The 17,896-nt window shown below is 52.9% G+C and overlaps 1 protein-coding gene across 5 annotated transcripts in view; it reads right to left on the bottom strand.

Moving 5' to 3' along the window:
- Nucleotides 1-17,896, bottom strand: part of PTPRU (protein tyrosine phosphatase receptor type U) — an 84,215-nt gene that overhangs the window by 61,929 nt on the left and 4,390 nt on the right. For 3 of the 5 annotated variants that reach the window (XM_082613593.1, XM_082613596.1, XM_082613597.1), the window contains exons 2-4: nt 3,930-4,061; nt 656-927; nt 70-151 (exon numbers count right to left, since the gene is read on the bottom strand). In XM_082613593.1, the coding sequence (XP_082469719.1) occupies nt 70-151; nt 656-927; nt 3,930-4,061 (486 nt within the window). Of the gene's footprint in view, nt 1-69; nt 152-655; nt 928-3,929; nt 4,062-10,130; nt 10,201-17,896 lie in introns of all 5 variants that reach the window. The other 2 variants (XM_082613594.1, XM_082613595.1) reach the window with 1 other exon arrangement.

Here is a 17,896-nt window from a genome sequence, read left to right as displayed (position 1 = left end):
CGCCCCCTGTCAGCAGGAGCCGCAGCCTCCCGTACCCCTCACCCTGCACCCCAGTGGGCTGGGACTCACCGCAGGGGTAGCTGAGAAGCAGGATGTCATCTAGGCCCATGTAGCCCCTGCGGTCTGAGGAGATGAGGGCCTCAAACAGCACCTGGGGGAGGTGGGAGGGTCCCTGTCATGCTGACATCCCTCCAGCCCTGCCTGGGGAGATGCCCACAAGAGCCCCCTTTCAGCTGTGCTCCAGCCCCATCCTCCTCAACAAGCAGCCCAGCTCACAGTTACCCTCCATACCAAGACAGCTTGTTGTGGAAGGGGGTGTCAGCACCCAGAGCTAACAAGGTCAAGGCCAGAGGTTCCATCCCAATCCTGGACAGTTACCTTCAAGCCACAAAACTTCCCAGCCAGACAGGGTTTCCAAGTCAGCACTATTCCAACTCACCTCGACCCCAACCATAAACTATTCCTAATAACAATGACCTCTGACACTGAACCAGACTGAACCATCACTGAAGAACCCAGTGCTGACCACAGACTGACTCCTGATGCTGACACAAACTAATTCCAACCTTGGCCACTTGCTTACTCTGATCTCATGCTGACACCCCTCTACCCACACCCCCAAGCACAGACTGACTGCAGACTGAACCCAGCCCACCTGATATTCATTGGGCCAGAAGGTGCTGACAGCCAGCTCAGCCTGGTGCCACTGGCGGCCGTGGGATCCAGTCATATTCCAGACGGCACTGCCCAGGGGACCCCCATTGACACGCACATAGATGCCCAAAGTGCCCGGGCTGTGCCCATCCCGGCTGTACAGGAAGTAGCTGAACTGCACACAGTGGGTGTCATTCTCACTCAGACTCTGGAAGATGACATGGGCCCGCTGGCCTGGAGCATGCTGGGAAGCATTGACCATCAAGTAGGAGCCTGGAAAGAAAGGAGGAAGAGGCAGGAGCTGAGAACTCAGGGGAGGACCAGGGTCAGGTGGGCACAGAGAAGGAGGCAGAAACAAAGGAGTCCAGGCATTTGGACCCATCTGGAGTCAGGGGCCTGAGTTCTGGTCCCAGCTCTGACTCACTGGGTAAGTCCCTTCATTTCCCTGCATCTGTTTCCCAAAGTAAAGACTTGGAGCAGCAAAAAAACACACAAATCTGGCTGTGCCAAAACCCCTTTCTGGCTCCTCACCTCACCCTTTATGATCCCAGTCCAAGCTTGTGCTAATCCACAGCTTTCCCCACATTCTGAGCTGTCCTGGGAGGCAAGGACTAGGACATTCATCTCAGGAGTCAAGAGTCCGGCACATGACAGGCCCTCAACATCCACCTCTTCTGAAGCCCTCCCACTCCAACCCTCTATGGGTGTCTCTCCTGGCCCTTGGATCATTAATAAAGTATGTATCGCTCTCCCCACCAGCCTGTGACGCCTCAGGGCTCCGCTGCGTCCCCAGCACAGGTCCGCAAGCTGAATGAACTTACAGAACACAGATGGAATGAAAGGGCTCTAACTTCCCTTCCAGCCCCCAGCCCCTCAATCTAAACTCCTAGGATACAACTCTTTTGATTTCGAACCTGGAGAAAGGCAGCCCTGCCCCTTCCCCAGAGATCCAAGCTGTATGCTGGGAGTGGGGGAGAGGGGGAGAGGGAGAAAGGGGGCTGGACTCCTCAGGACCTGGCTGGGGGATTATGGCTTCCCTCCTGTGGGGAGAAGGCCCCAGCAGCTGCTAACGGGGTGCCTGCAGCCACCCAGGGCCGCCCCCTCCCAGGCCTGGCTGCCAGCCCACACAAGCCCATTCAGATCCCAAACCAATAGGCTCCCTGCTCCAGGAGGGCTCTCCAGGGACTCTGCTGGAGGGAACCACATTCATCTCTGGGAGCCAGAAGCCTGTGAAGAAGGCAGCTCCTGCATCAGTCCTGGTGGGGTAGTAAACAAAACTCCAGGTCCCCATTCCCCCCCAGGAAGGGGCACATCCCAGCCCCCGCACAGTCTCCCTTGGCCCACTCCATCCTCTCTCCTCTCCCTGTGAGCTGTGGGTGTGTCTCTCTCCCCCTTTCAACCTGACACTTTGGTCTTGCCTCTTCCTCCTGCTCGCCCTGCCTCTCTCCCTTCTTCTTCCCTAGTCTTTTCTCACTCTGCATCCCTCCACCTCTCTTCCATTTACTCCCTTCATCCGTCACCCCTCCTTCTCCTCTCTCCTGCTCTCTGACTCTGAGTGTGAATCTCCCTCCTTCCTCCTCTCTCCACCTCCAACTCTTCCCCAGAATGTGAGCACCAACACAGCAGAGAGACTGTCCATCTGGCTCACCACTGCATCCCCAGGATCCAGCCCAAGGCCCACACTACATACAAAATTTCTCTCCCTTTTTCATCACTGGGTATGTCTCTGCTTGTGTGGGGGAGAGAGAGAAGCAGAGCCCACACAGGGTGGTCAGGACTGTAAGAGGTGAATTCAAATCAGCAACCTGTACCCGAATGCTAACCTGTACCAGGCCAAGGCTGGGCCCTGGGGATATGGAATCGGCCCGCTCAGCATCCCTGCCATGGTGGGCACCTTGACAGATCACTGTCACACAGGTCAGACTTTGATACCTGCCAGGACAGAGGTCAAACAAGGAGCTGAGAGCCCTGGGAAGGCGGAGAGGAATGCCCCAGGGAGGGCACAGTGTGAGCAAATGCACAGAAGAGGGGAGGCAGGGGGGCCTCCAGGAGTCGAGGTGAGGGGCAGGAGCCCAGGCTGCGGAGGCTGCCTGTGCCAGGTCGTGGAGGGCCTCTCTCCTGCTGGCTTCAAGTCCTGGTCCCACACTGAGAACCTTTGCTGCCCCTCCCACGCACCCTTGACAGCAGATGCGATCTCGGCCATGCTGTGAGCTGAGCAGCAAAGGCCCTGGCCTACTACTATGACAGGGCAAAGGGCAGGGGCCATAGGCTGTCCCATTCTGGGTTCCCACAGCAAGCCCTTTTGGTCCTCGCACTATGCTGTGTCCTCCGACTCAGCCTTCATCAGTAATAAAGGCGATAATTTGGCCTCCACCTGTCTTATCCTTTTCTTAATCCCCAGTTGCTTCTGTACCCAGTGAAGAGGAGTGCTAGTAGTTGGACCCCCTCAAATATCTCCAACAATAGCATCTAAGCATTAATTGAACCCTTACATGCCACCCCCATGTTATGTACTTTATAGGCATTATCTAATAATCCTATGAAATGGATTATTGTGCTCTCCATTTTATAGTTAAGGAAATGGAAGCTCAGAGAAGTTAGGTGACTTGCCCAGAGTCACAAAGATGGTAAGTGATGAAGCAAAGATCTGAAGCCCAGCCTTCATGACTCTGGAACCAGTACACTAGAGGCCATCATCAGGGTAGAAGGCCAAGACTAGAATCTACATAATTAGTCTCCTCTCAGTCCAGTGTTCACGACACCAAATATTCCCCATCCTGAAAGAGGGGCAGGGCAGGGCCGAAGTCGGGAAAGATCCAGGAAGAAAGGGGCAGAGGCAGAAAGGTTTTACACACAGCCAGCCCCGAAGGTTACTGCTCTGTCAGCATCTTCAAGTCCTGGGAGACCAGGATTCAGAGGCTCGCAGGGAGAAGAGAGCCTCCCTGAAGGTGGAGGGTTTACGAAGACCTGGCAGGAGGAAGGTGGATTCTGAACTAAGCTGCCATAGGAGTAATGGGAGGTGGGCTTTATCTTACAGTTTGCAAGGGTCTTTGATTACTTGAACCTGCACCCATTTTACAGGTAAAACTACCTGAAATACACAATTGGTTAGGGTCCAGAGAGCTCCATATTCACAGTGTCATTTGTGTCATTACAGATGCCAGAGCAGATGGAGGCCCAGAAAGATTAGGCAATGTACCCAAGGTAACACAGCAGGTGGGCAGCATGCCCCTGGAAGGAGGTGAAGGGGGAATGGTGATTGAGAGTAGGCTCACCATGGGGCAGGTCCGCAGGAGCCCGGGTGCCAGGGTGGATCCTCACTTGCTCCCACTGGAAGTCGTCATACTGGGCCTGGCTGTACTCACAGGGCACTGCTGGGTCACTCGCCTCCTCGAAGGTGCAGCCGGCTGTGAGGGAAGGGCCTGCTTAGCCCAGGCTAGAGCAGGGCTGCTAGCCAGAAGGGCTCCTGGGGCTACCCTCTAGGTGCCCCCCACTGTCCCTTCCTACCCAGGCCCACCCTCATCCCCTCCGTCTCCTCAAGCCCTCCCCCCACTGCTCCCTCCCTCTAACCAAACACTCCCTCCCCCACCCTCTCCTTCTTTTCATTGTCTCCTCCCAATGCCAAGACCTCCCCACATTGCCCACCCCCCAGTACTCCCCAGGACCCCCCACTGCTCAACCACCAATCAAAGACCCTCCTCAACAAAAACCAGTTATCATTACTATCCATTAAAGCCTCTCAACAACTCATGAAATCAAAGCTAGAATTATCCCCACTTTACAGATGAGGAAACTGAGGCCCAAAGAGGCTGTGACCTCCTTAAGGTCACACAGCAGGTTAATGACAGAGGTGGGGTTTGGACCAAGATCCACCAACTGCTGGTCAGTGTTCCATCACCTGCCCCTCCATCTTTGCAGAGAGGACAGACAGTGGGCCCCAGGACTGGCAGGGTAATGAATGCCCTAGGTCAGCCCTGATGGTATCTCCTTAAAAATAAGAACAATGTCCACTGATGACATCAGGCTTACGACAAGCCCTGCACAGTGCTAAATGCTTTAAGCGTGGAGTCCCATTTAGGCCTCGCCTTCTAAGGAGGTACCACTACTGTATTTATTCCTACTTGACAGATAGGCTTAAGTGATGCACATTATCCAAAGTCACCCAACTGAGGTCTCTGCCTGCAGGAATGTGGCAGGCAAAACAGTCATGTGTGGACTGAGGACACATATGACTAGAGGAAGCAAATTCCCATGATTTGGAACCAATATACATAGTTTAAATAAGGCGGGGATTGAAATGGATGTGAGTCCTTTGGTTGGTAATGAGGTCCATGTATCTTAGCTGGCTCATCAAAGCCCTGAGTTGGACATAATACACTTGAGAACACCACTGGTTCAGAAAGTAACTGCAGACAGGTCCCTGCACTCACTCCTGAACCTTAGTGTCTGGAGCCCCATCAGGGGTAAATGAAGGCATCTGAGACCCGGAAAAATGCACGGACAAGTGGCGAGGAAGCAGACACAAATCGTGCCAGGCCCTGTCCTGGGTGCCTATCAGCCACTGGTACTTCTCCCCACTTGACAGATGAGGTGACTGAGGCTCTGAGGGGTGAAGGAATTCATCCACAGTATACGGTGGTAGATAAGCAAGTGGGCTTTGGCATCAGACAGACTTGGGATTGAACCTTGACTCTGCAATTTGCCAGCCCTGTGATGGTGATCCTTTCTCATCTTCAGTTTCCCCACCCACAAGTGGAGATGTTGAGGTTTCAGTGCGGGGTCCACTTAGCACAATGTGTAGCACATGCAAGCACTCAGGAGCTAGCAGCTCTGCACCTGTTCCACCTGAGCCACCTGAGTAACAGAAGCAGGATTTGAATCCATGGCGGTCAGAGGCCGAAGTCCACATTTCTCACCAGAAAAGCCTTCACTATGAGAAGGAGCAAGTTTTAGCTGCTTCCCAGCCTCAAGAAGAGGAGGGACAAGAAACAGAGAGTAACTGGGGAGTGAGTGCCACATGCCAGGCACAACGGTGGGCATCTGCACGCACTGCTGGTGACCTCACTTTCAGGAGGCTCTGCTGTTTCATCTGCAGCAGGGACTTCTCCAGGTTTTTGCGGATCATGTGAAGCAGCATCTCGAAATGCACAGCCAGGCACAAGGGGCTTGCCACTATTGGTGGTGGGGGGGGTCTCCCTTTCCTCTTTATGGACCCCATCAGAGTGTAAAACAGTAAAAGGTGGGCAAAAGGCTGGCACCAGGTGGATGGGATGAAATAACAGCAGCCTCTCTCCAGAGCTGGGGTAGGACATTGGCTGAGCTCTTTGCCTCATTGTGTGAAGACCCCTGGTCAGCATGTGCCCTATGGCCTGTGGAGGTGGGTTTTAACTCCATCTGTGCTGGGGAGGCCTCAGCTCTCCCCCTAGAAAATGATCCATAGCACAGCATGGAGAGAGAACATAGCTAGTAGGGATGATCAGGGAGGGCTTCCTGGAGGAGGGGACAGCTGACTTCATTCAGCCTGAGCTGAGTCTGTGCCTGAGGGTCTTAGCCAAGGCCTCCCTGAGCCTCCAAATTACCAGAGAGGGAACCCAGGATCTAGAGTCTCGCTGGGGCTCAGATCCTTCCTGTTCCTTCTCAAGTAACAAGGCAGCTGCCCCAGATGTCTCACCCATGGCCCTGCGGCGAGCCTGGGAATGCCAGCTCCTTGGCTTCCTCCCATCCATTCTGAGCCAGGCCACGTGAGTTTCCAGGACTCCCAGCCTGACTGACCTGGTCAGAGGGACCCCCAGACTGTCTGACCTTGGCCAGAGTAACCCTGAGATTGCCTGATGCAGGTCAGTGACCCCCAGACAGATAGACCTGAGCCAGAGTGGCCCCATCATCATCCAGATGACCACCAGACCATCTGACTTCGGCCACAATGACCACCAGACTGACTGACTGAGCCCAGACCAGCTGACCATGTCCAGAGTGATCCCTGACTTCTGTCAAAACGGAAGTCCTGCACCTGTCCCAAGCCAGGGTGATCTCCCCGGCTGACCATTCCCATCCAGAGTACCCCCTTCCAGAGGCAGAATGATTCCCTCTCCCTGATCCATGCCCATCCCCAGCCCTGTGTTTCTGGGCCAGGCCCATTCCAGCCACAGCTCTCAGGGGGTAACATCTCTGGGGCCAGGTTCTCCAAGGTGAGCCCCACCCCCACCTGCTCCCCAGCTCACCCTGGGATGGGAACAATCAGCCCTCCTGGATCCTGGGAAAAGCCCCATCACCTCCAGTCTGGATGGCTCAGGAGCTAGGAGTCCCAATGCCAAGTCCCCGCTTCTACTAGAGACTCAACTCCTGCTAGGGGCCGCCAGCCCAGGGGGAAAAAAAATAGACCAGACTTTGTGTCGAGAGCAAGAATGGTCAGGGAATACCTCTCGACTCCATCAACACAGACGTGGGCACAGATATGCACACACACATCAACACCATCACAAGAGGGCTGCCACTTACCACCATGACCCCTGTGCCACTGATTTCTCATAATAACTCACAAGGTCAGTACTATTATTATTCCTATTTTACAGATGGACACCGAGGCAGAGAGAGATGAGGTGGCTTGCTCAAGGCCACATCTTAAGTACCAGAAGCTGGGATTTACACCACCTATCTTTTTTTTTTTTTTTATCTTTATTGGAGTATAATTGCTTTACAATGGTGTGTTAGTTTCTGCTTTATAACAAAGTGAATCAGTTATACATATACATATGTTCCTATATCTCTGCCCTCTTGCATCTCCCTCCCTCCCACCCTCCCTATCCCACCCCTCCAGGCGGTCACAAAGCACCAAACTGATCTCCCTGTGCTATGCGGCTGCTTCCCACTAGCTATCTACCTTACGTTTGGTAGTGTATATATGTCCATGCCTCTCTCTCACTTTGTCACAGTTTACCCTTCCCCCTCCCCATATCCTCAAGTCCATTCTCTAGTAGGTCTGTGTCTTTATTCCCGTCTTACCCCTAGGTTCTTCATGACATTTTTTTTCTTAGATTCCATATATATGTGTTAGCATACAGTATTTGTCTTTCTCTTTCTGACTTACTTCACTCTGTATGACAGACTCTAGGTCCATCCACCTCACTACAAATAACTCAATTTTGTTTCTTTTTATGGCTGAGTAATATTCCACTGTATATATGTGCCACATCTTCTTTATCTATTCGTCCAATGATGGACACTTAGGTTGCTTCCATCTCCTGGCTATTGTAAATAGAGCTGCAATGAACACTTTGGTACATGACTCTTTTTGAATTATGGTTTTCTCAGGGTATATGCCCAGTAGTGGGATTGCTGGGTCATATGGTTGTTCTATTTGTAGTTTTTTAAGGAACCTCCATACTGTTCTCCATAGTGGCTGTGCCAATTCACATTCCCACCAGCAGTGCAAGAGTGTTCCCTTTTCTCCACACCCTCTCCAGCATTTATTGTTTCTAGATTTTTTGATGATGGCCATTCTGACCTGTGTGAGATATCTCATTGTGGTTTTGATTTGCATTTCTCTAATGATTAATGATGTTGAGCATTCTTTCATGTGTTTGTTGGCAATCTGTATATCTTCTTTGGAGAACTGTCTATTTAGGTCTTCTGCCCATTTTTGGATTGGGTTGTTTGGTTTTTTGTTATTGAGCTGCATGAGCTGCTTGTAAATTTTGGAGATTAATCCTTTGTCAGTTGCTTCATTTGCAAATATTTTCTCCCATTCTGAGGGTTGTCTTTTTGTCTTGTTTATGGTTTCCTTTGCTGTGCAAAAGTTTTTAAGTTTCATTAGGTCCCATTTGTTTATTTTTGTTTTTATTTCCATTTCTCTAGGAGGTGGGTCCAAAAGGATCTTGCTGTGATTTATGTCATAGAGTGTTCTGCCTATGTTTTCCTCTAAGAGTTTGATAGTTTCTGGCCTTACATTTAGGTCTTTAATCCATTTTGAGCTTATTTTTGTGTAGGGTGTCAGGGAGTGTTCTAATCTCATACTTTTACATGTACCTGTCCAGTTTTCCCAGCATCACTTATTGAAGAGGCTGTCTTTTCTCCACTGTACATTCCTGCCTCTTTTATCAAAGATAAGGTGACCATATGTGCATGGGTTTATCTCTGGGCTTTCTATCCTGTTCCATTGATCTATATTTCTGTTTTTGTGCCAGTACCATACTGTCTTGATTACTGTAGCTTTGTAGTATAGTCTGAAGTCAGGGAGCCTGATGCCTCCAGCTCCGTTTTTCGTTCTCAAGATTGCTTTGGCTATTCGGGGTCTTTTGTGTTTCCATACAAATTGTGAAAATTTTTGTTCTAGTTCTGTGAAAAATGCCAGTGGTAGTTTGATAGGGATTGCATTGAATCTGTAGATTGCTTTGAGTAGTAGAGTCATTTTCACAATGTTTATTCTTCCAATCCAAGAACATGGTATATCTCTCCATCTATTTGTATCATCTTTAATTTCTTTCATCCATGTCTTATAATTTTCTGCATACAGGTCTTTTGTCTCCTTAGGTAGGTTTATTCCTAGATACTTTATTCTTTTTGTTGCAATGGTAAATGGGAGTGTTTTCTTAATTTCACTTTCAGATTTTTCATCATTAGTGTATAGGCATGCCAGAGATTTCTGTGCATTAATTTTGTATCCTGCTACTTTACCAAATTCATTGATTAGCTCTAGTAGTTTTCTGGTAGCGTCTTTAGGATTCTCTATGTATAGTATCGTGTCATCTGCAAACAGGGACAGTTTTACTCCTTCTTTTCCGATTTGAATTCCTTTTATTTCTTTTTCTTCTCTGATTGCTGTGGCTAAAACTTCCAAAACAATGTTGAATAAGAGTGGTGAGAGTGGGCAACCTTGTCTTGTTCCTGATCTTAGTGGAAATTACACCACCTATCTTTATGCAAGGAGACTAGGCACAAACAAAGCAAGGCCCTGGTATTCTGCTGGCCACATGTGCAAATTCGGTTCCATTCATTGGACATTCATTCACTGACAGTACAAAGCAGGCCCCAGGTTGGCACTAGTAGAGGCACAAGAATGGTTAAGACTCTGCTCTGCCCTCAAGGACCCCCTAGTCTGAGTGGAGGTAAGGGAATGAGACAAAGCAGAGAAGGGTCAAGGCCACAAGGGGAGTCCGGGGAGGAGGGTGGGTACAGGGGGAAGGCTTCCTGGAGGTGGGTGCATCTGAGCAGAGGGATGGAAGGATAGGTACCATTCTGGCCAGTAGAGATGGAGAGAGGGGCATCTGAGGTAAAGGGCCCAGCAGGAGCGAAGGAAGGTAGTGAGTAAACACAGGTGGTCCAGGGCACAGAGAGGAGCCCAAACTGGCCAAACAATGGTAGATAAGATGGGAGGGAAGGAGGCTGAGGCCAGATCACAGACAGCCAAGTGCCAGGGTGAGAAGTCCAGCCTCATTTTAAGGGGGGAAACCACACTAGGTATTTGAGCAGAGAAGCACCTGGATTCAGATGAGACAAGTGACACATCCTATAAGCCATGAGGAGGGCAGGTGGCTTCTCCAGACGGCACTGTAGGATCAGAAGTGGGACAAGCCATCAAGGGGTCTGGAGTCAGATGTCAGGAACTGGTGAGGAAGGGGCCTCAAGTCCCTTTCCTGGGTGCAAATGGCACGCGCTCCAATCACACCGACAGAGATGCACAACACACACAGACACACACTCAGTGTTCACATACACACACTCTCTCCCCCCAGCCTCGTCTAAGCCTTGGGGATACAGTCTCAGCTGGGCTGGGGACAGGGAGAAAACCAGACCCCTCCGTGGGTACGCCATCTCTGCCACGGCCTCCCTGAGAAGGTGGGCTGAATCAACCCAGGACCCCCAGCAGCTCCCCCAGACTCAGCGCAAACTGGCCCAGCTACATTCCTCAGCTAATCTCCACAATCTGGCAGGCGGTTGCCTGAGCAACCGTCAGCCACAATTCGGGAAGGCAGGATGATGGTTTATCCACATCCGCTGGGCTCTGGATGAGGTGAGGTAAGGGGCAAAGCAACCTCTGCAGGAGGAGCCAGAGTGCGGGAGGGCGTCTCCCTGGAGTGAGGGTCTCCACCCCTCCATATGCTTGTACTTCCATATGCAGACCTGTGTGTGTGTGTGTGTGTGCGCGCGCGCGCGCGAGTACACGTGTACATGGCTGTGAGACTGATAGCCTGGTACTGACTTGTGAGTACTCGACTGGGAGGCAGAAGGCCTGGATCTAATTCCTGCTGAGCCTCTGACGTCCTGTGTGACCCTGGACAGGTGGCTTGTCCTGTCCGAAGCCCTGCTTCCTCACCTATGAAATGAGAATGGGGACCTTGGTGACCTCTGAGGCTGTTCCACCTCTAGAATTCTCATTCCATTCGTGTGAGCATGCATGTGGGCAAGAATAACTTGAAGGCAGAGAGAGATACTATAGGGGAGAGATGAGGGTGAGTGTGGCTCTCAAAGTGTAGGTCCCTCAGGCACTGTTCTGTGAAGTTGTGGGTGTGTGGCTGTATGTTTATCTGCAGAGATATATGGGCACATTCAGCAGTAAGCATGTGCCTAAGGGGGAGGTGAGCGTACACGGCAGGTAGAGGGGTGTCATGCGTGCGTGCGTGTGCGTGTGCGTGCGCGCGTGTGCACGTGGGCACCACAAGCATGGAAGCACCAGACTTCCTCGCCACCAGACAGGGAATGGTGTTCTGTGCCAAGTGTGGCTGCCAGCCACCATCAGTGTTTTCCGAAGACCCTAGGTAAACAGAGGCTGTTTGCAATGAGATTTTTGTTCCCTCTGGTTTGTCAATAGAACATTCAGTTCCCAAGGGACGGCCCCAGGAGAAACAAAACTCCTCCCAACAGATTACAAATTTAGGGGCTGGCACCATACCCAACCCCTGGCATAGCCCCAACCCTTGCCTGGGGAACCCAAATACAAGGCCAAGGATAACACTGGTCTATTTCACCACCTGAAGCCACACCCCCTTTCTAGGTAGCCCAACCCAACCCTAGAACCAACACAGGCTCACCCTTGCACATTCCTGCCCAACCCAGCCTCATCCCATGTTCACCACAACAACAGCTCCCTCTCAGGCCTGTCTAACCCCTACCTCCTCCCTTCTTGAGATCAGAGACTGTCTCTTAATGCCTTTGAGCCCCATCCCCAAGCCCTGTGTATAGTAGAATGCCAACAGTGGCTGGACTTATCGACCCCATGATTCCAGCTAGTCTGATCTAGGCTCAAGGACCCAGGCTCAAGGACCATGACTCCAGCCCAGAGACCTGGCCCAGCCCACTTCACTGCTCTCCTGGTCCAGATCAACACAACCAGACCTTGGCTAGGGCTCCCCGGAGCTGCCCTCCAGAGCCCTGAATAATTGATGTGCAATTAACAAGGGCAGGGCTGGCAGCAATATGCCCACCTTTTAATCACCCAGCATTCAGCAGAGCTGCAACCAAGAACACCCAGGGCCAGGCCACAGGGAGAGAAAGCTGAGCTGATATCCCCTACAGGAGCCAATACAGAACCCAGCGATGCCAACATCCTTCCATCTCTACTGAGAATAGAAGGAAGCCAACTACAGCAGGGGAAACTTCGGCCAGGCTCACTCCCCATCTCCCGGATCAACATGCCCAGCAAATCCCAAAGTTAACAGCAGGGCTGCCAGGTTGGTAGTGTAAGGGGAAGGCACAGGGAGGGGCCAGACTCCATACAGAGGCAAAGGGCTGAATGGAGGGTTGTTCTTTGCAGAGGTACAGCGGGCAAAGGGTACACAGACCCCTGTAGTGCAGACACCGTGTGTCATATAAAAACACAGTGCAGCGTAGAGAGGCAGAGGGCTGTACACGAACATGTACAGTGCAAAGATCTGAACTTTCTAATGGTCCAGTGGCAAGAGAGGGCTACGTGGCCGTGGTGTGGCATGTTGCAGGTGCAATGCAGCAGCTCCTCAGAACGCAGTTATACGATGCAGGGGAGCAGAGAAGTGTACACAGTCCCCCACACAACACCTGGCACAGCACGGCAGGACTGGTCGGTGCCAGTGGAGAAGTGTCCCATCCATCGTGGCCATGACCCAGAGCTGCACAGAGGCACAGTGCAGCAGTGAGCACTTAGTGGTACATTGGGCTGGCGCTCAGCACCAAGGGATAGGTGTATGCAGGAACACCAAGGGGGTATGTCCAAGCCTCACTAGGCTTGGCACATAGTTGGAGCTCCATGAATTCTCACTGAAAGGACGTCTAGTGGAGGCACGCAGAACATGCAGAGATATAGGGAAGAGAAAGACGTGGTGCAGTGCAGAATTGCTGGGTGCTCAATATAGTCCCAAGGAGTACAGTAAGTGTAGACTTGAGAGCAGGGGTAGAAAGTGGCACCAAAATGGAATGTAGTAAAGACACCATGTGAAACAGGGAATTCAGCGCAAGAGCTCTGCATCTTGAAATCCAGTAGAATGCACACAACCCAACAGTGAACAGGTATAGTGCAGGGTAGAGGCCCAGGACAGTGACCATGTGCAGTGCACAGACGCAACACCAGCTACTTGCAAAGGTAATGCCTGCAAAAACCCACGCCAGTCCCGAGCCCAACAAAATGGCCTCAGGCTGCAGTGTAGCTACTGACTCCTCAGGCAGTGAGCAGTGGGGGCCAGAGGAACACTGCAGTGAGGCCACTTGAAGCAAAGATGTTGCTCAACTGGGGCTGCCAACAGAAACCTGGGGAGGGACACCAGCTGACACCTCAGTGGCTATACAGGGTGAGATAACCTAGAGGGCGGCATTAGAGCGGCAGTGGTACAGTATGACAGGCTGGGCCAGGAGATGCGCATCTCCAGTGCAGTGCAGTGAAGCAGTGGGACAGAAGTGCTGTGCCGGGCAAAGGGGCACTGTGTTTGTACAGCGCGACGGTGGACTGCAGACAGGCTGTGCCCAGCCATACGCGATGCAGTGCAGATGCCCACTACAACAATGCAGTGCAGTACAGAGAGGCCATGTGATGCAGATGCAGTGTCGTGGTAGCACGGCATCTGTTGGCACAGTGCAGTGGTGCGTTGCCAGGGACTGTGCACAATCCCAGGAGGGTCCACCAGCCCAACACAACATCGTCATACAATAGAGTCACACAGCACAGAAGAGAGCCGCAAAGACACAAATGGCAGCACAACTGCAGAACAGAGGTACAGCACAATGGGACAATGCGGGTGGAGCATACAGACACGCAGGAGAGTCCACACAGCCAATGTAATGCGGAATCTCACACAGTGCAGCCATGCAGCATAGGGCTGAGATGCAGTGCAGTGCAAGGATGCAATGCAATGGCCCAGTCCTGAGGTGATGGGTCCAGGACTCCCCAGAGAGCACACGCCCAGAGCTGTCCAGGGCTTTGATGCAGAGCAGTTCTTAGTGTGAGGTGAAGACGTGGCACACTTCTCCCTATGATGCACTGGAGAGCAGGGAAGCCAGGACCCCCAGAAACCCTTGTGCCTACAGCTCTGCCTGGGTGGGCTGGCTACCCCATGGGTTGGGGTGAGGCCTCATCTGCCCCGGGGGCTTCCCCCCACCTCACCTCCCTCTCCCAGTATCTTCCACCCCAGGGACTCTCCAAGGGCACAGGATGAAGCCACTGCCACCCGTGGGGCAGACAGCCAGAACTGAGCACATTGTCCAGGTATTTCTATCTGAGCAGGGCCCCAGCACGCAGGCAGGGGAACAATGAATTCAGATTCTGCTGAAAAGCTTTTGGATAATTAAAGCACATCCCCTGGCCACCAGCCCAGGGCCAGGCAGTGTGGGGCAGGACAAGAGAGAGAGAGACGCAGAGGGAGACCTATTGAATTAGGCCCTGGCACAGGGTGGGCGGGAAGTGGAATGAACAGAGGGGAGGGGGTGAGAGGCGAGCCAGACCCAATGACCTGGATGGTCACTCCAGCACTCCCAGCCACCATTACCCCTCCCAGGCCTGGATTTCATCAGAAGCCAAGAACAAACTTTTCTGAGCACACAGGATGCTGCACACATACACACACCCTTAATAATAGTTTAGCACATACAGTGTTTACTACATGCCAGAACCTGTTCTGAACGATATACGTATGTATATAAAATATATCCTCACAGCAACCCCATGCAGTGGGTTCGTTCCACTATTATCCCCATCTCACAGATGAGAACACTAAAGGCCCAGAGAGGTCAAGTAACTTGCCCAAGGGTTACATGGCTAGCAGTGGTAGAGTGAGGATTCGAACCCAGATGGTGTGGCTCCCAAGTCCATGCTCTTCACCACCACACTCTAGGTACAAACACACAGGCACACATGCACAACCACAAGGGTGTACACATACACACATGCAAACACACACATACGCACATAGACACATCCTGAGCAATGTATTTCCCACTCTCTCAGCTGAGACCCACCTGTCCTGTCCAGATAGGTTTCTGATACCTCCCAGTTGTCACCTCTTATCCCCCCTCAGCTGTCCCATATGCCCCTTCTATCCATCCCTCACCTGTCCCCCAACCCTCAGTTGTTCCCCCAACACCACCTGTCCCCTCATTCCCAGCTGTTCCCACCCCCCAGATATATCTTTATTGCAAGTAACCTCCCATCCCCCCCATTGTCCCCCACCAAGTTGTCACTCCACCCCAGCTGTGATCTTGCTCATCAAATATCTCCAACACCCCTTCCCAAGGTCCCTATCCCAATCCTTCATCCTCCCCACCTATACTCAGCTCCCAAACCTCAGGCCCCCCCTTTTCCTCATCCCTTCAGATTCACCACCAGGTCCTGGGGTCTGCACCCTGGGAATCTGCTCAAGACCTCCTGAGTCATCCAGTAACAGCTGCCTTCTGAGTTGTCAACCCCAGGGGTCCTCCCCAGCCATTCTTCAGGCAATGGCAGCCCCATCCAGGGCCAGCCAAGGGGGGATACCGGCCCCCAACCATGACTGCCCTCTGGAGCCCCAGCTCAACTCCCACTCCGAGCCTTCCCTGTGTACCCAGGGGTCCACATCAATGCAAACACTGAGTAGGCACATGCCATGTACAAGGCCCTGGGGACGGGAGATGACAATGACCCAGCCCAGCCCTTCCTCCCAGCACAGGCTCCGGACGCGCAGGCTCAGCAGCCATGGCTCACGGGCCCAGCCGCTCTGCGGCATGTGGGATCCTCCCGGACCAGGGCACGAACCCGTGTCCCCTGCATCGGCAGGCGGACTCTCAACCACTGCGCCACCAGGGAAGCCCAGAGCTGAACTTTTGAAGGCTGAGCGAGTAGCCAGGCCTCCAGGAAGCAAGACGGGTGGGAGTGGTGTTCTCGGCAGAAGGCACAGCACGTGCAAAGACAGAGAGGCATGAAAGGGCCTGGCAGGTTCTGGGACCAACATTGGCCTGGTGAGCCTGGATCATAAGGCGGACGTGGGGAGTGGGGTCAGGGGAGGAGAGGCATAAGCATGAAGCTGTCATGGAAAGCAGAGGCTGGGTCATACAGGGCCTTATCTGTCATGTTAGGCTTTGGTCCCTGGGTGCTGGAGAGCCTTCAGCTTAGAAGAAGGGAGTGGCAGGATCCTATGCCTGCCTGAGAGGTCATTCAGATCCTGGGGTGGTAGAAGCACTGGCAAACTGATGGCAGAATGGAGACCAAGGAGGGGGCTGCTGCAATCGTCCAGGCAAGAAATGATGGGGCTGGAGAGAAGGGGACATGGATTCAGCAAAACCTTCTTCAGTGGCCACTGAGTGACAGGCCATCCACTCCTTGAGGTGCCCGGGCCTCACTAAAGATGCTGTAGGCCTTGCACCTCTAGACCAGCACTGTCTATAGAATTTTTTGTTGTGACGGAAATGCTCTCTACCTTCACGGACTGACCAATTCCATAGCTACTAGCAACAGGCGACTCTTGAGGACTTGCAATCTGGCTGGTGAGACTGAGGGACTGAATGTTTATTTTAATGAACTGTAGCTAAGTGGCCACATGTAAGTGGCCACCATACTGAAGAGAGCAGGTAGAGAACATTTCCATCATTTTAGAAGGTTCTATTGGATAACACAGCTCTAGAACGACAAACCATAGAGAAGCAGAACCGCTGGGGTCTCCTCCAGTGGCAGCACCCTCTGGCTGCTGTAGGGAGGTGAGAAGGCAAGCCCCAGGGCAGGCGGTGTCACAGGCTGAGCGGGCACAGCTCCAGTCCCTGATCCATAGCTGCGCACAGTCACCGGGACACTCCCCACCCAAACATGCTTATCCCTTTCCAGGAGACGCAGACAGCTAAATACACAAATAGACACACAGACCACCGGGCACCCCATGGCCAAACTCACAAACACCCGGGTACTCCAATGCATGCGCATCCCACTGCTGGATACATAGATACCCCACACCCGGACACTTGGGTACCCACACCCAGACACCCAGGCACCTGGGCAGCCTGGGCAGCCCCACAGCTGGACACAACATGGCTACACTCCCACACACCCATTAACCTGAGGACTCCCAGACACCTGGATACACCCACCTCCAGATCCAGAGACACTGGGATAGCCTTATGTTGACACACCCGGTTCCTCCCACATCCTGGTACAGGGACACCCACACCCAGAACCTGAGACACCACCCACCCACATAGCTCCACCCCCAAACTCCTGGAATCTGACACTTGGATACCCAGATACCCCAGCATCAGGCTCCCCAGGTTCAGACCAGCTTGTCGCCTCCTTACTCCAAATTCAGATCCTGCCACACAGGGTAACCAGATGGCTGGACTCCCTGAGAAGCCACACATGTGTCCTGTGCCCCAGGCTGCAATCACAACCACAAACACACACACACACACACACACACACACACACTCTCTGACTGCCCAGATGTCAGAATCACACCTGCACACACCTCAGCCTCCTCCCCAAACCCCACCTGCAGGGGTCAACACAGGGGGCAGCTCTCCTCCCTTCCTGGGCTCACAAGCAGCCAGGACTGGGGCTGAGACAGAGGACAGAGTCTGTGCTCCTACTGCAGGGCCCTCCCCCTCCTCCCCAGACGCTCAGACTGACAGTTGGGACTCGATGCCTCTCACCAACTGCCGAACCTCCAGCACAAAGAGCTGAGACCAGGGGCCGGACAGGCCCTGCCAGCTGCTGGGGGGCAAGGGCAGTGGGGGTGGGGCTGGGGGAGGGGGGCACGGAGGACGGTGGCTGGGGGGAGGGGCTGGCAGGCAGAGAGTTGACCTCTCCAACTCACAGCTCCCAGAC

Source organism: Mesoplodon mirus (assembly GCF_964341445.2).
Source record: "Mesoplodon mirus genome assembly, chromosome: 3".
In the NCBI taxonomy this organism is placed as follows: domain Eukaryota; kingdom Metazoa; phylum Chordata; class Mammalia; order Artiodactyla; family Ziphiidae; genus Mesoplodon; species Mesoplodon mirus.
The sequence above is the reverse complement of the archived record's forward strand: the minus strand, read 5'-3'. Positions and strand labels throughout refer to the sequence as shown.